Genomic DNA, 16475 nt, shown 5'->3' on the forward strand with positions numbered 1-16475 from the left:
AGGTGAAACACAACAGAAATCGCTGCTGAAGTCTTTAAACCAATTCAATCGTGGTTTAATTCCATGTCGTCCTGGAAATTATAAATTTACAACTCTGGAAGCTCTTTTTAGTCACTCTCTTACAGAGCAACCATCCCAAACGAGGCCATTGGTTCAAATTTAGAAGCAGGAAACACGAGTTCCCTTTTTGTTCCGCCTCGAAAAGAAAATGTTTTGGGAGGATATCAAGAGACGAAGTAGCTCCAGATGTTTCTCCTGCTGCTACCGGCATGGCTTCCTTGAGATCCCCCTTGACCATCCTGGGTCCATTCCAGCTGTGGTGCCTCCTCCTGGTGCAAGAGCTGAGGATGTGTTCATTTCAGAAAATAGGTGAGTGTTCATGCTCAGATTTCTAGCTGGAAGATGGAGAGATTAGTAGATTGTTGTTTAAAGGTACTTCAGATGTTGTTTAAAGGCTGCCCACACTTATTGTTGTGGCTCGCCAGTGGCCATCGGAGCTGGCAGCAGATTCGGACAGTGAGGAGGTTGGGGAGGAACCTGGGCCAGTCCTGGAGTCTGGGGAAGGCTCTGATGAGGGCTCTGTGTCGGAGGCAGAGAGGGGGCCAGGGCTGTATGCCACTTATCAGCTGCCTTCAGAGTCAGACAGCAGTTAGACGAACAGCTGGAGCCTGTTCCCAGTGTGCGCTTGCGCAGAGCTGCCAGACGAAGGGAAAAGCTAAAGAACAGGGGTCGACTTGGGAGTAAGGCCACAGGTGGATGATAAATGCCCCCCCTCCCAGAGGGAATAAAAGAGGAGCGAAAGGGGAGTGGAGTTTGCAGGAGACCATGAGTTTGCTTCATTGGTTCGTGACTCTCTGAAACTCCTTGACAAGTTGTGCAGATATCAGCCTGTCAGCTCTCCAAGCCAGAGAAGGTCTGTGACCGTAAATCCTCCCTTGAAAGACTTTGCTGGATGTGAATGAGCAGAATTCACAGTCAATTAATAAAAGGGTTTTTTGTCGGGACAAGGAGTTTGCTTCAAGCTTTTGGGAAGCCTCAGTCAGAATACTTATACTGCCCCAAAGAAACGTCCTTGCACGATCTTCTTCTTCACCATGTTCCTTTGAGGTTGCCTTCATCTCTCATCTCCAATTCTGGAATGCGGCAACTTCAACCTTTTGTCCTCCTGGGCTGTCTTGATTTTCACGTAGCATTTCCTCTCTTGTTCCAACACCATCGGATACAGATTAACAGAGTTGGAAGGGACCTTGGAGGTCATCTAGACCAACCCCCTGCCCAAGCAGGAGACCCTACACCATTTCTGACAGATGGCAGTCCAGTCTCTTCTTGAAAGCCTCCAGTGATGAAGTTCCCACAACCTCTGAGGGCAACTTCTGTTCCATGGGTTGATTGTTCTCACAGTCAGGAAATTCCTCCTTAGTTCCAGGTTGAATCTCTCCTTGGTCAGTTTCCATCCATTATTCTTGTCTGGCCTTCAGGTGCTTTGGAAAATAGCTTGACCCCCCCTCCTCTCCGTAGCAGCCCCTCAAATATTGGAAGACTTCTATCTTGTCTCCCCGGGTCCTTCTCTTTACTGGACTAGCCATGCCCAGTTCCTGCAACCGTCCATCGTATGTTTGAGCCTCCTGTCCCCATGTAAGGCAGCCTCTAGGGGAATGAAATTGGGTGTGTTGCTGTCCCTCTTACTCCTTTCGTGGGAATGTTTCCAGGGCAGAAAACATGAGGCAAAGGAATTAAGCTAGAAGCTGGCTAAAGGGAGATAATAAGTAAAATAAATACATAATAAATAAAAGATTCCGAGATGGCACCGCTAACGGCAACCTCGGTGAAATGCTCTCAAATATGAGTCAAAAAGAGGATTATGAAAATATCTACAGACCCCTCACATCCTGGACATAAATTATTTCAACTTCTATGCTCAAAACAACTCACTGCACACCAGAACAACTAGACACAAGGATAATTTTCCTCCATGCCACCACTCTGCTAAACAACTAATTTCCACAACACTGTCAAACTATTAAACTGTATTACTATTCTTCTTCCTTCCTATTACCAATCTCCTTTTCTACTTATGACAAACCTTGTTGCTTGTATTTTTACGACTTAATATTGTTTTGTTTCCTGGTATGCTTTATGTTGATTGCTTATTTAGTATCCGAAGACTATCACTGTCGTATCTTATGATTCGTGAGGAATGTATTCTATTTTATTTTTCTTTATGTGCATTGAGAGCTTATGCACCAAAGACAAATTCCTTGTGTATCCAATCACACTTGGCCAACAGAGAATTCTATTCTATTCTAAATTTTATGCCATGTTTTCTGCTAGCTCGTGAGTGGGAAGCGCTCGAAACGAATGGTGGGTTAGAGCTAACTCCTGCAAAGTTGGATGAATTGCTTCCCTCTGATGGACAGGCCATCTTTGTTGCAATAATGTGGGCAGGGAGTGGTTAGCTCTGTTGCATCAGAGTCAGTCCTTTGAGGTCAACTAGATTGAGGAACTGAGAATATCAAAACACCAAAACTCTACTTTACTGATCTCCATTATGATAACTGAACCATGAAAGTGGTTTTTCCCCATCTGTTCTTATACCGAAGAGAGTCAAAGGAAGGGATCTTGAGTTTCTTTCTCACCTGTTGTGTTTTCCAGGGCGGAGCTCACATTTAGCTATTGGTCTGTATAAGTCATTTCTCTGTATTCAGAGACAATTCTTTAGTGGGGATTCAAACTCATGCAGAATCCAGAGTCTAAAACAATAAAGAGATCATCGTAAGGAGGAGGCAGTTCAGGTTAGTGGTGAAAGTGTAGTCTAAAAACCAGGAGACTGAGAGTTCTAGTCCCACCTTAGGCATGAAAACCAGCTTAGTGACTTAGGGGCGATTACCAGGAGACTGGGAGTTCTAGTCCCACCTTCGGCATGAAAATCACCTGAGTGCCTTCAGGATGATTACCAGGAGACTTGGAGTTCTAGTCCCACCTTAGGCATGAAAACCAGCTTAGTGACTTAGGGCCGATTACCAGGAGACTGGGAGTTCTAGTCCCGCCTTCGGCATGAAAATCAACTGAGTGCCTTCAGGATGATTACCAGGAGACTTGGAGTTCTAGTCCCATCTTAGGCATGAAAACCAGCTTAGTGACTTAGGGCCGATTACCAGGAGACTGGGAGTTCTAGTCCCGCCTTCGGCATGAAAATCAACTGAGTGACTTCAGGATGATTACCAGGAGACTAGGAGTTCTAGTCCCACCTTAGGCATGAAAACCAGCTTGGTGACTTAGGGCCGATTACCAGGAGACTGGGAGTTCTAGTCCTGCCTTCGGCATGAAAACCAGCTCAGTGACTTAGGGCCGATTACCAGGAGACTTGGAATTCTAGTCCCACCTTAGGCATGAAAACCAGCTTGGTGACTTAGGGCCGATTACCAGGGGAGTGGGAGTTCTAGTCCCTCCTTCGGCATGAAAATCACCTGAGTGCCTTCAGGATGATTACCAGGAGACAGGGAGTTCTAGTCCCGCCTTAAGCATGAAAACCAGCTTGGTGACTTAGGGGCGATTACCAGGGGAGTGGGAGTTCTAGTCCCGCCTTCGGCATGAAAATCACCTGAGTGCCTTCAGGATGATTACCAGGAGACAGGGAGTTCTAGTCCCACCTTAGGCATGAAAACCAGCTTGGTGACTTAGGGCCGATTACCAGGGGAGTGGGAGTTCTAGTCCAGCCTTCGGCATGAAAATCACCTGAGTGACTTCAGGATGATTACCAGGAGACAGGGAGTTCTAGTCCCGCCTTAAGCATGAAAACCAGCTTGGTGACTTAGGGCCGATTACCAGGAGACTTGGAGTTCTAGTCCCTCCTTCGGCATGAAAATCACCTGAGTGCCTTCAGGATGATTACCAGGAGACAGGGAGTTCTAGTCCCGCCTTAAGCATGAAAACCAGCTTGGTGACTTAGGGGCGATTACCAGGGGAGTGGGAGTTCTAGTCCCGCCTTCGGCATGAAAATCACCTGAGTGCCTTCAGGATGATTACCAGGAGACAGGGAGTTCTAGTCCCGCCTTAAGCATGAAAACCAGCTTGGTGACTTAGGGGCGATTACCAGGGGAGTGGGAGTTCTAGTCCCGCCTTCGGCATGAAAATCACCTGAGTGCCTTCAGGATGATTACCAGGAGACAGGGAGTTCTAGTCCCACCTTAGGCATGAAAACCAGCTCAGTGACTTAGGGCCAATTACCAGGAGACTTGGAGTTCTAGTCCCACCTTAGGCATGAAAACCAGCTTGGTGACTTAGGGCCGATTACCAGGGGAGTGGGAGTTCTAGTCCAGCCTTCGGCATGAAAATCACCTGAGTGACTTCAGGATGATTACCAGGAGACAGGGAGTTCTAGTCCCGCCTTAAGCATGAAAACCAGCTTGGTGACTTAGGGCCGATTACCAGGAGACTTGGAGTTCTAGTCCCACCTTAGGCATGAAAACCAGCTTGGTGACTTAGGGCCGATTACCAGGGGAGTGGGAGTTCTAGTCCCTCCTTCGGCATGAAAATCACCTGAGTGCCTTCAGGATGATTACCAGGAGACAGGGAGTTCTAGTCCCACCTTAGGCATGAAAACCAGCTCAGTGACTTAGGGCCGATTACCAGGAGACTTGGAGTTCTAGTCCCACCTTAGGCATGAAAACCAGCTTGGTGACTTAGGGCCGATTACCAGGGGAGTGGGAGTTCTAGTCCCTCCTTCGGCATGAAAATCACCTGAGTGCCTTCAGGATGATTACCAGGAGACAGGGAGTTCTAGTCCCGCCTTAAGCATGAAAACCAGCTTGGTGACTTAGGGGCGATTACCAGGGGAGTGGGAGTTCTAGTCCCGCCTTCGGCATGAAAATCACCTGAGTGCCTTCAGGATGATTACCAGGAGACTGGGAGTTCTAGTCCCACCTTAGGCATGAAAACCAGCTCAGTGACTTAGGGCCAATTACCAGGAGACTTGGAGTTCTAGTCCCACCTTAGGCATGAAAACCAGCTTGGTGACTTAGGGCCGATTACCAGGGGAGTGGGAGTTCTAGTCCAGCCTTCGGCATGAAAATCACCTGAGTGACTTCAGGATGATTACCAGGAGACAGGGAGTTCTAGTCCCGCCTTAAGCATGAAAACCAGCTTGGTGACTTAGGGCCGATTACCAGGAGACTTGGAGTTCTAGTCCCACCTTAGGCATGAAAACCAGCTTGGTGACTTAGGGCCGATTACCAGGGGAGTGGGAGTTCTAGTCCAGCCTTCGGCATGAAAATCACCTGAGTGACTTCAGGATGATTACCAGGAGACAGGGAGTTCTAGTCCCGCCTTAAGCATGAAAACCAGCTTGGTGACTTAGGGCCGATTACCAGGAGACTTGGAGTTCTAGTCCCACCTTAGGCATGAAAACCAGCTTGGTGACTTAGGGCCGATTACCAGGGGAGTGGGAGTTCTAGTCCCGCCTTCGGCATGAAAATCACCTGAGTGACTTCAGGATGATTACCAGGAGACAGGGAGTTCTAGTCCCACCTTAGGCATGAAAACCAGCTCAGTGACTTAGGGCCAATTACCAGGAGACTTGGAGTTCTAGTCCCACCTTAGGCATGAAAACCAGCTTGGTGACTTAGGGCCGATTACCAGGGGAGTGGGAGTTCTAGTCCTGCTTTAAGCATGAAAACCAGCTGGGCGACTTTGGATCAGTCACTAGGAGACAGTGAAGGTCTTCTATTTGTGTCCCCAGCTCAAGGTAGGGTCCATTATATCGTCCTAGTCAAGTGGTTGTCCAGTAGTTTCGTAAACCTCCAGCGATGAAGCATCCCAAACTTCTGGAGGAAAGTCGTTCCACTGGTTAATTGTTCACACTGACAGAACATTTCTCCTTAGTTCTAGGTTGGATCTCTCTTTAACAAGTGTCCGCCCTCAGGTGCTTTAGAGAATAGAATAACAGCATAGCAAAGTTGGAAGGGACCTTGGAGGTCTTCTAGTCCAACCCCCTGCACAAGCAGGAGATCTGATACCATTCCAGAAAAGTGGCTATTCAATCTCTTCTCGAAAACCTCCAGTGATGGAGCACCCCAAATTTCTGGAGGCAGGTTGTTCCCCTGGTTAATTCTCCTCTGTGTCAGGAAATTTCAAATTTTTCCTTAGTTTTAAGTTGCTTCTCTCCTGGATTAGTTTCCACCTGTTGCTTCTTGTCCTGCCTTCAGGTGCTTTGGGAAATAATTTGACCCCTTCCTCTCTGTGGCAGCCCCTCAAATATTGGAAGATGCTCTCCTGTCTCCCCTGGTCCTTCTCTTCCCTAAACCAGCCAGGTCCAGTTCTTGCAACCGTTCCTCATATGTTTCAGCCTCCAGTCCCCTCATCATCCTGGTTGCTCTTCTCTGCACTCTTTCTAGAGTCTCCACCTCTTTTTCATAGTGTGGTGACCAAAACTGGATGCAGGATTCTAGATGTGGCCTTACTAAGGCTTTATAAGGTGGTATTAGTACCTCCCTTGATCTTGATTGTATCCCTCTGTTAATGCAACTGAGGATTGCGTTGGCTTTTTTGGCTGCGACCGCACACTTCTGGCTCCTATTTAGCTGGTTGTCCACTAAGACTCCAAGATCCTTCTCACATTTACTGCTATTAAGCCTGGTTTCACCCAGTCGATATGTGTACTTTTGGTTTTTCTTGCCTAAGTTTAAGACTTTACTTTTCTCTACATTGAATTTCATTTTGTTAGAGAGGGCCCAGGGTTCAAGTCTGTAAAGATCCATCTGGATCTTGAGCCTGTCTTCTAGAGTGTTAGCTATTCCTGCCAGCTTAGTATCATCAGCAAATTTGGTAAGTTCCCTTTCTATTCCCTCCTCTAAGTCATTTACAAAGACATTGAAGAGTACTGGGCCTAGGATGGAAACTTGTGGTACCCCATTGCTTACTTCCCTCCATGTTGACGTAGACCCATTAAGGACTACTCATTGAGTATGGTTTGCCAGCCAGTTACGAATCCATCTGGTGTTGAAGCTATTTCTCCCACTTGTTTGTTTGTTTGTTTGTTTGTTTGTTTGTTTATTGGATTTATATGCCGCCCTTCTCCCAAAGGACTCAGGGCGGCGTACAACATTAAAAAACAACACACACACATATTACAAAAGTTAAAAAGAAATTAGAGTATCCAAAAACAAACCCAATTAATATGAACAATAACATTCTTAAAAATTGGATTAAAATTAACAATTAAATCAAGCATTTATTTTATTTTGTTCAGGCTAGGCCGGCTTGCTGGAAAAGCCAACTTTTTAAGGCGCGTCGGAAGGACCAGAGGTCGGGGATTACAAATCCCTCTGTTACTTTATTTTAGTTAGTTAGTTAGTTAGTTAGTTAATTAGTTAGTTAGTTAGTTAGTCAAACATGTACAAGCATGTATAAGTATGAACATGGACATGAACACAGGAAATGGGTACAAATAAGTGGGGACAATAAGACAGGGATGGTTGGCATGCTGGTGAGGTTATGCATGCCCCCTTTATGGACCTCTTAGGAATGGGGTGAGATCCACGGTAGACAGTTTAAGGTTGAAGCTGTTTGAGGGTTTGAGGATGTAACAACAGAGTCAGGTAGAGCATTCCAGGCGTTGACCACTCTGTTCCTGAAGTCCTATTTTCTGCAATCGAGTTTGGAGCAGTTTACCTTTGAGTTCGCATCGATTGTTTGCCCGTGTGTTATTGCAGTTGAAGGTGAGGTAGTCGTTGACAGGTAGGACCAATTTTGTGTACTACGCTTAGGTCAGACCTTCGCTGGCGTAGTTCTAGGTTGTTCAAGCCCAACATTTCAAGTCTGGTGGCATAAGGTACTAGGTGTGCAAAAGAGAAAGTCTAGTATTAAAGTAAGATGGAGGCAGGAACCCCAGAAGTGGGCTTCAAATAATTAGGGCATCTTTCGGAAACCTGACACCTGCCATTCATTGCCTCACTCGAATTCTGGCCATTTTGGATTTCCAGAATAAACAGAAGCTATTTTTCATTTCAGAGGATGGTCTTCCCGGCATAATCACCGAACCCCAGATACCTGACTTCACCATGCAGGTCACAATAGGCCAGACCGTCACGCTCAAATGTACCCTGACTCAAATGGACCTGCCAACAAGCGCAAAGTGGTACAAAGCTTTGAGCAATAATGGCCGGAAGTTAATTTACAAGGAGGGTGACCCCTTTTCTCACGGGGTGAGGCTCGTTCCAGAATCGAGAACCGACTTCAGCATCAGCCTCAGCATCATGGGCCCTGAGGACAATGGGACCTACTTCTGCTTTATGACCAATAAAGTGCCCCAAGAGGAAGAATCTAATATAAAGACACAGGTTGCCATCCTCGTGACAGGTAGGTGCCGTTTGGAGAGGGAGGGGAGAGCTGCTCTCGTCAGCTGAGGCATTGCGGAGCGAATCTGTCCAGGAAAGTATCAGAATGGAAGGAGGGGTTGAGCAGGGAACTAGCTTGGCATTCTTAACGCAGTTGCAAGCAGTATAAGCTTGACTTACACCCACGGGTGGGATTGAAAAATGTTAGCAACTGGTACTCTGGTTGCTGGGTGGGCGTGGCCATGGTGGGCGTGGCCTACTTGGCCTCCTGCATCAAAGCGGGGGGGGAGTTTTCACCCTCCCCAGAGGCTTTCCTCGAGCCTCCCGGAAGTCAAAAACAACCTCCCCTGGCCTCCGGAGGCCCTCCAGAGGCTGAAAACAAGCCCGATTCTTCCGGTAGGCCTGTTTTTTGCTCTCCCCAGGCTCCAGAGGCTTTCCTGAGCCTCCGGGAGGGTGAAAACGGCCTCCCCCCCCCCCAGGCTCCAGAGGCCCTCCAGAAGTCGGAAACGGCCCATTTCCAGACTTCTGAACTTCCAATAGGCCTGTTTTTCGCCCTGCTAGAGCCTCCATGTGGGCCCTGCACTTACCTGACATTCCTGGGAGGGGAGGGATGGATGGTTGGGGCCAGCCAGTCCTTGCAACTACCGGTTCGGCAAACCAGAATATAAAATTAACATCTGGTTCAGCCAAACCGGCTGAATCGCACCTCTGCTTACACCCAGGATCCATGAAGCTTTATCTCAGGGGTGTCAAACTGGATTTCATTGAGGGCCACATAAGGATTGTGTTTGACCTCCTGGGGGGTGGCCAGCTCGATGTCCCTCGTGTTGGGGGCGCCTGTGGTGGCCCAAATGCTTTGCCAGTGAAAACGGGCTCCTGAGTTCTGATTTCGACTGCGACGGCCTCCTGCAGCCCTCTGCCAGTGAAAACGGAGCTGGGCGGGGGGGTACCGCGAGCCAGTCCTTTGCTGTTTGTAGGCCAGATTTAAACATCCCTTGGGCTGGATGCAGCCCGCAGGTCTTGAGTTTGATGCCCCTGCTTTATCAGGTCATTCCCAGGGGAAAAGCAAACAATCTGGGGGAAATTCTTGTAACAGACGTGGTAAACAATAAAGTTAGTAACTTTCATTATCCATATGTGTCTCTGTCTGGTTGCTGTTCCCTGACACTTATCATATCCTGCCCCATACATCCCTCCGGCCGATTCGCTCACACAGAGAGGGACTCCTCCGGGTGCCGTCCACTAGGCTGTGCCAGCGGGCGACGCCCAGGGGAAGGGCCTTCTCTGTGATGGGCCCGACCCTCTGGAATGACCTTCCCCCCGACATTAGAATGACTATGGATCTCCGCTCCTTCCGTCAGAAACTTAAAACCCACCTATTCCAGCTAGCCGGCCTGGCCTAATTCCACCTATCCCACCTCAGTCCTATTTCTAAATTTTTTAAGATTGGTTTTAAGGTCTGTTTTTTAATTTTTATAAATTGACAAGGGGCTGTTTAATCTGGTTTTACTTATGTGTTTGATTGTTTATATGTTTTAAATTTATGCCTGTACACTGCCCCGAGTCCCTCCAGGGAGAGGGGGCGGTCTAGAAATTTAATAAATTAAATAAAAATTAATTAATTGTTTGTCAACTGGCACATACGTACAGTGGTTGCCGCATCTAGGATCCCGTGATCAGCATTTGCCTTCCAAGTAAGTCCTCGACTTACAACCATGGATTTAGTGACCGTTCTAAGTGGTAGACGTCTATGGAGATTTTCCATCCTCCCGGTCATGGTTGTCCCAAAGGTGCTTCCCCACCCCCCCACCCCCAAGAGGCAACTGGACTTTCTTCTTTTTTTCTTTTTTTTCTTTTTCTTTTTGTAAAAAGTTTTATTGGTTTTAAAAACATTTATGGGAAAAAGGTAATAGGGTACATAGAAAAGTTTAGTAGCTTCCATGTTGGCAGTAGAAATCCCCCCCCCAATCTCACACTTTTACAATTTTAAAAATAACACGTAAAGGATAGCATAAACAGAGTTCTTACTTTATGTCAACAACATGTTCTATCCTCTCTTTCTTTGTCACTTTCTAGTATATCAACAATTACAATAATATTTCAGATATTTTTATTTTTGTGACCTGAGCCTTTTCGATATTGCTTCCTCCTCTCTGCTCCCAGGTGGAGCCGTGCCCCCCCCTCTCCATATCTTGTACATTGCTGCTTTTCCCCCCACCTCTGCTATCTTCGTCCTCTAGGAGGGAAAGATGTTTTTTTAATAAAGGCCTCTGCCTCGTCCACTGTCTTAATTCTAACTCGGCTTCCCTCCCAGTTTGTTTTTTTCTTTGAAGACAATACAATACAATACAATACAATCGTAGAGTTGGAAGGGACCTTGGAGGTCTTCTAGTCCAACCCCCTGCCTAGGCAGGAAACCCTATACCGTTTCAGACAAATGGCTATCCAACATCTTCTTAAAGACTTCCAGTGTTGGGGCATTCACAACTTCTGGAGGCAACTTCTGTTCCACTGATTAATTGTTCTAACTGTCAGGAAATTTCTCCTCCGTTCTAAGTTGCTTCTCTCCTTGGTTAGTTTCCACCCATTGCTTCTTGTTCTACCCTCAGGTGCCTTGGAGAATAGTTTGACTCCCTCTTCTTTACAATACAATACAATAGCAGAGTTGGAAGGGACCTTGGAGGTCTTCTAGTCCAACCCCCTGCCTAGGCAGGAAACCCTATACCATTTCAGGCAAATGGCTATCCAACATCTTCTTAAAGACTTCCAGTGTTGGTGCATTCACTACTTCTGGAGGCAACTTCTGTTCCACTGATTCATTGTTCTAACATTTCGCTTCTCATCCAAGAAGACATTTCGCTTCTCATCCAAGAAGCTTCTTCAGTTCTGACTGGAGGGTGGAGGATGGGCGGATTTCATTCCATTATCCATTATATGCACTACAATGCAGAGAGCCCTGCGCAGAGCTGTACGTTGGGGAAACAAAACAACCACTTTGCAAACGCCTGGCACAACGTAGAAGAATCCCATCGGGACTAGATTCAGCAGTCCGTCTGCATTTGAAAGACAAAAGGCCACTCTTTTGAAGACAACAAACGGCCCATTTTGGACAGAGAGGTTTGTAAGAGGGGCCAAAGAGGCCATCCGTGTCCAAATTGAACAGCCCTCCCTCAACAGAGGGGCAGGGATACGACACCGTCTCTCTCCTGTTTACAATGTCAGTGTTCCAAATATCATGCAGAGTTAAATCAGAGTCCAAGGCAAAACTATCCTTAAAGTTCCAATTTAATAAGACAGACATGTTGGCACATCTGTGGAAATCCCAATTCTGGAAGTTACCTAGGATTCCCACCCAGTTGAAAGTTCATGATCTTGTCCCCACACCCACAAATCCATCACATGGTCCAATCTTCTTCTTTTCCTGACAGTGAGAACAATTAACCAGTGGAACAGAAGTTGCCTCCAGAAGTTGTGAATGCCCCAACACTGGAAGTCTTTAAGAAGATGTTGGATAGCCATTTGTCTGAAACGGTAGAGGGTTTCCTGCCTAGGCAGGGGGTTGGACTAGAAGACCTCCAAGGTCCTTTCCAACTGTATTGTATTTGTATTGTATTTGTATTGTATTTGTATTGTATTTGTATTGTCTTTGTATTGTCTTTGTATTGTCTTTGTATTGTATTTGTATTGTATTTGTATTGTATTTGTATTGTATTTGTATTGTATTTGTATTGTATTTGTATTGTATTTGTATTGTATTTGTATTGTATTTGTATTGTATTTGTATTGTATTTGTATTGTATTTGTATTGTATTTGTATGAGTATTAGTATTATTTGTATTTGTATTATTTCTATTTCTATTTCTATTATTTCTATTTCTGTTTCTGTTTCTATTATTTCTATTTCTATTGTATTGTATTGTATTGTATTCCACGCTGTCATCTCCACCCCGCTGGTTCCGGTCAGGTGCAGAGGTGCAGAGACAAAGAATAACCTTGAGCTTCTAGGAAGGAATTTTTTATTTTGAAAACAGCACATTCTACCCCTTGCTATCCCCCCCCCCTTTAATGAAAAGGCATACTAAAGATGAAGCTAGACAGAGAGAGTGTGGCAGGTCAAAGATTCTTAAAGGAACCGCTGCAGGCCTGACATACAACATAGTCCCCTCAACATTTTCAAGAAGGCTCCACACCCATTTTGCACCATTCAGGTGGCCCTGAGGACACAGACAAACCTCCAAGGGGCCTCAACGTCTCTCTAAAAGGATGCAAATCACTGTTCCCTCTAAGGTGCGCGCCTGCGCGGCCGTGCACGTGCCTAGAGTACGCCGCGCAGTAATTTCTAACTGCCGCGCAGCGCCAGCATCGCGTATTTGGTGTGGACACACCGACTAGAGCAGAGCGGATAGGGAATCACATCACACAATCGAAACACTCTCCAGCCAACTCCAGTTAAACGCAGTACATTGCCGCCTGACTTGTGACTTCAGGATTCTCCTTAATCAGTGTAGGTCAAAAATAAAAAAGGGAAAGGGGCACTTCAAAACAAGCACCCCTTTCCCTTTTTTCTTTTTGACCCACAATGATTAGGGAGGATCCTGAAATCGGGCGGGGACGAGAAGCGAGGAGGCAGAAAAAGAGACGGAGGCCAAGGAGCTTCCCCCCCGCCCCCTCCCAGCAAATCGGTTAATTTGCTACTGCCCACGCGGCTCCCCGGTTAGATTTTTGCTGGGAGGGGGCGGAGGGGAAGCTCCTTGGCCTCAGTTTCTTTTTCTGCCTCCTCGCTTCTCAGCCCCGCCCGACTTCAGGATCCTCCCTAATCATTGTGGGTTGAAAAGAAAAAAGGGAAAGGGGCGCTTAAAGTTTCAAAATATTGGAGCAAAATATCGCTTCAGAGGCAACAGTTCTCATGGGGAATTAGGTCAGAGAGCCCTGGAGTTTCACTGCCCCACCCGGTCAAACCTCGCTTTCCGCTAATTTGCTACTGCCCGCCGGCTCCCTGATAAGATTTTTGCAGGGGGGGGAAAGAAGCTCCTTGGCCTCCATCTCTTTTTCTCCCTCCTCGCTTCTTGGGGCTCCACCAATGGGGGAGCAAGGCCCGCCCAGCGCCAAGCTTTGGGCTAACACAGGGGTCTGCAAAGTTGGCTGTTTTAAGACTGGTGGACTTCAACTCTCAGAATTCTGGGAGTTGAAGTCCACCAGTCTTAAGAGCCAATTTTGCAGATCCCTGGGCTAATATGATTGACGCCCTTGACTCGAGCCGGAAAGAGGCGAGAGAGAGCCCGGTCACATGACATGACATCATGCTTTGTGACCACATTTCTGACTAATAAAAATTCCAGTCCCACCCACGTTGTTAAATCATTTGGAGCAAATTAAAATCACTACTTTATAAACAAAAGGAAGGTGTTTTTTTTCCTCTTATTTGTTATGGTAGAGCCATTTTAACAATCTATTTAATTTGCAAGTAGTATGGAGTTTAGAAATTTTTTAGAATTAAAATCTTAACTACAATATAAGTACTTTAAAGTCATCCACACAATTCACTGGCTTGTAGGAGGAGTAAGATTTGAAAAAAGTGTGGTTAAAATATTTTTCACTTCATTTTTTTAGAGTTTTGGATAATGCAATTTCCTATTCTGTTTAGCTATTCATTACTTTTTCCAATAGCAAGCAACTTCTGTGTGAGCAATCATGAAAAACAATAAGATTTTATGAGTCAAATTATTTTTTCATATTAAAAATAATAAAATTTAATGTATTGCAATTAGTTTTGCAGTAGTAGTAGGTTACTGAAACCACCTGTATAGAGAGGAACAAATTCCCACAAATTTTTAAACAATCAGCAAGCATTGTTGAACATGCAGGCAATAAATCCTTGAGTTTACAAATTAATGATGGAAGAAAACTCTTAGATGTGAATGAGACTTTATGAATGGGGATTTTAATAATTTTACTCATTTAAAATAGCAAATTGCATATAATACATTCACAGAAGCATACAGTATATAGACAACTTTTGCAATTGAATGTGCTCATTAAAATGAAGTATATCAAGTGAAATTCATTAAAATGAAATATATCAAACATTTACTATTTTAATATTACTGGTATTAAGTGCAATTTATACATTCATTTCAAAGCTGTTTTTTATTTAATCCAAAATGAATTTGAAAAGATAATTGTAATAACCCTATAGGTACATCAGTCAGTGTGGATGTCGAAACATAAAGCTGGAGTAAACTTTGTTACGAAGAAAAAGTGCAGCTTGAAATTTAAACAAGAATGGTTGGGAGAGTTAGTAGAGACTGAACTGCCAACTTCATCTAAAAAACAATTAACAAAACTGGGTGACATCTTCATGTATCGTGAAAATAGTGACGACATTGTTTGCCAGGTATGCCAAGAAGCTTGTACAGGCGGCGCATTCACCACTGGAAAACGGTGGAATGATTGGAAAATTGATTGTTTGAAGCGTCATATCAATCAAAAGAGTCACCTGGATTCAGTCATTAAGCTACGATGCCAGAAATCTGGAGGGCTGCCGAGGCTACTGACTGAAAGTGCAGAAGAGAGAGCAAACAGAAAAGAAGTTTCACTGCACAGAAATGCCAGTGCCGATGAAGTCAAAGTTTTGATCGATAATGTGTTGCTGGCCATAAACATGAATGTGTCAATATTATCAGTCACAGCCATACATGACCACATAGGCAAGTATGTGTCCATTCCGGAGAGCTGGCGCAGCAAGAATTATGACTTTGAGTTTGTGGAGTGCATCAATGCAGTTGTTCAGAAAGAAGTCATGCATGATCTATGTAATGCCAGTTTTCATACTCTTATTGCTGATGAAAGCACCGATGTATCAGTCACCAAAATGTTGATTTTGTATGCGAAATTCCGCCCGTCTAATGCCGCAATTTATAAGACCGTGTTTGCAGGAATTTTACAGTTGTCAACGTGCGACAGCACAGCAATCACAGCAGCCATAAAAGAGTTCTATGCTACAAACAACATCAACATTCAAAAGATGGTCATGTTTACGTCAGATGGTGCATCTGTGATGCTGGGTAAGAATAACGGTGTGGCTGCTCAGCTTCGTCGAGATGTATCCCATTTGCTTGAACAGCACTGTGTGGCACATCGAGAAGACCTAGGGATTGATGATGCGTGTAAGCACGTTTCACTGATGAAGGACATCGAGACTTTACTACAAACTGTCTACACTCTGTTCTGCTGCTCTTCTGTGAAGAAAACAGCATTTGCAGAACTAGCAGAAGTTCTTGAGTGTGAATCGGTAGCTTTCAGACCGTTGAATGAAGTACGATGGCTTTCCAAACATTCTGCACTGCGAGCATTGATGAGAAACATTACAGTTTTGGTTGAGTACTGTAAAGAGCAAGCAGAAACACACAGTGACCCAGTCTGTAAATATTGTTACAGAAAGTTGATGGATCCACAGATTCGTGCTGCATTGATCGTGTTTGACGACGTTGTTCACGAATTAGCCGAGTTGAACAAGATGTTGCAAAGAAGCAACCTGACACCAATCGAAGCCGTTCAGTTTGTGAAGGCCAGAACAACCAAGCTTCGCCTGCAGTATTTAGGTGAAACGGTTTACTGGAATGACGAAGCTCGCGAATATATGCAGAGCAACCCATACATTGACACGGCTCCTATACTCAGATTCATTGAACGTGTGTGCTTGCATCTTGACAGTCGTTTTCCAGACAACGAGCTGACAGATTTGAATATATTTGAAACTGCTGCTCTGTCGAATGTGAATTCTTTTAATTTTGGGGAAACTGAGATTGCAACTCTGGTTGGAAAATACCAGCATTTCTTTGAGGATTTGGATGAAGTCAGCATCACATCAGCTGTACAGTCACAATATCGTGACTTCAGATTTCTGGTGTCGGAGAAATTCAAGTCTGGATTAATGCACTCATTTGATGATGTAGTTCAGTTTGCACTAAGAGAGCAACAGTTTGGATTGCTGTCACGTCTGCTGGACATCTGCGCAACATTCCAAGCATCAAGCGCTGATTGTGAGCAAGGTTTCAGCCCGATGAATGCCACCAAGACCAAAGCTCGCAATCGGCTGCAAACTGAGCACTTGGATATGCTGATGCGAATCCGATCTTACCA

The 16475-nt window shown here is 45.3% G+C and overlaps 1 protein-coding gene across 2 annotated transcripts in view; it reads left to right on the forward strand.

The window, feature by feature from the left end:
- Window positions 1-16475, forward strand: part of LOC309390442 (immunoglobulin kappa light chain-like) — a gene marked incomplete at its 3' end in the record, with an annotated part of 26620 nt that continues 10145 nt past the window's right edge. For both annotated transcript variants that reach the window (XM_081949791.1, XM_081949790.1), the window contains exons 1-2: window positions 1-369; window positions 8008-8355. In XM_081949791.1, coding sequence (XP_081805917.1) covers window positions 270-369; window positions 8008-8355 — 448 coding nt within the window. In that variant the 5' untranslated portion in view covers window positions 1-269. The remainder of the gene's footprint in view (window positions 370-8007; window positions 8356-16475) is intronic.

Source organism: Natrix helvetica (genome assembly GCF_964273705.1).
Source record: "Natrix helvetica genome assembly, chromosome: 3".
Classification (NCBI taxonomy): Eukaryota; Metazoa; Chordata; class Lepidosauria; order Squamata; family Natricidae; genus Natrix; species Natrix helvetica.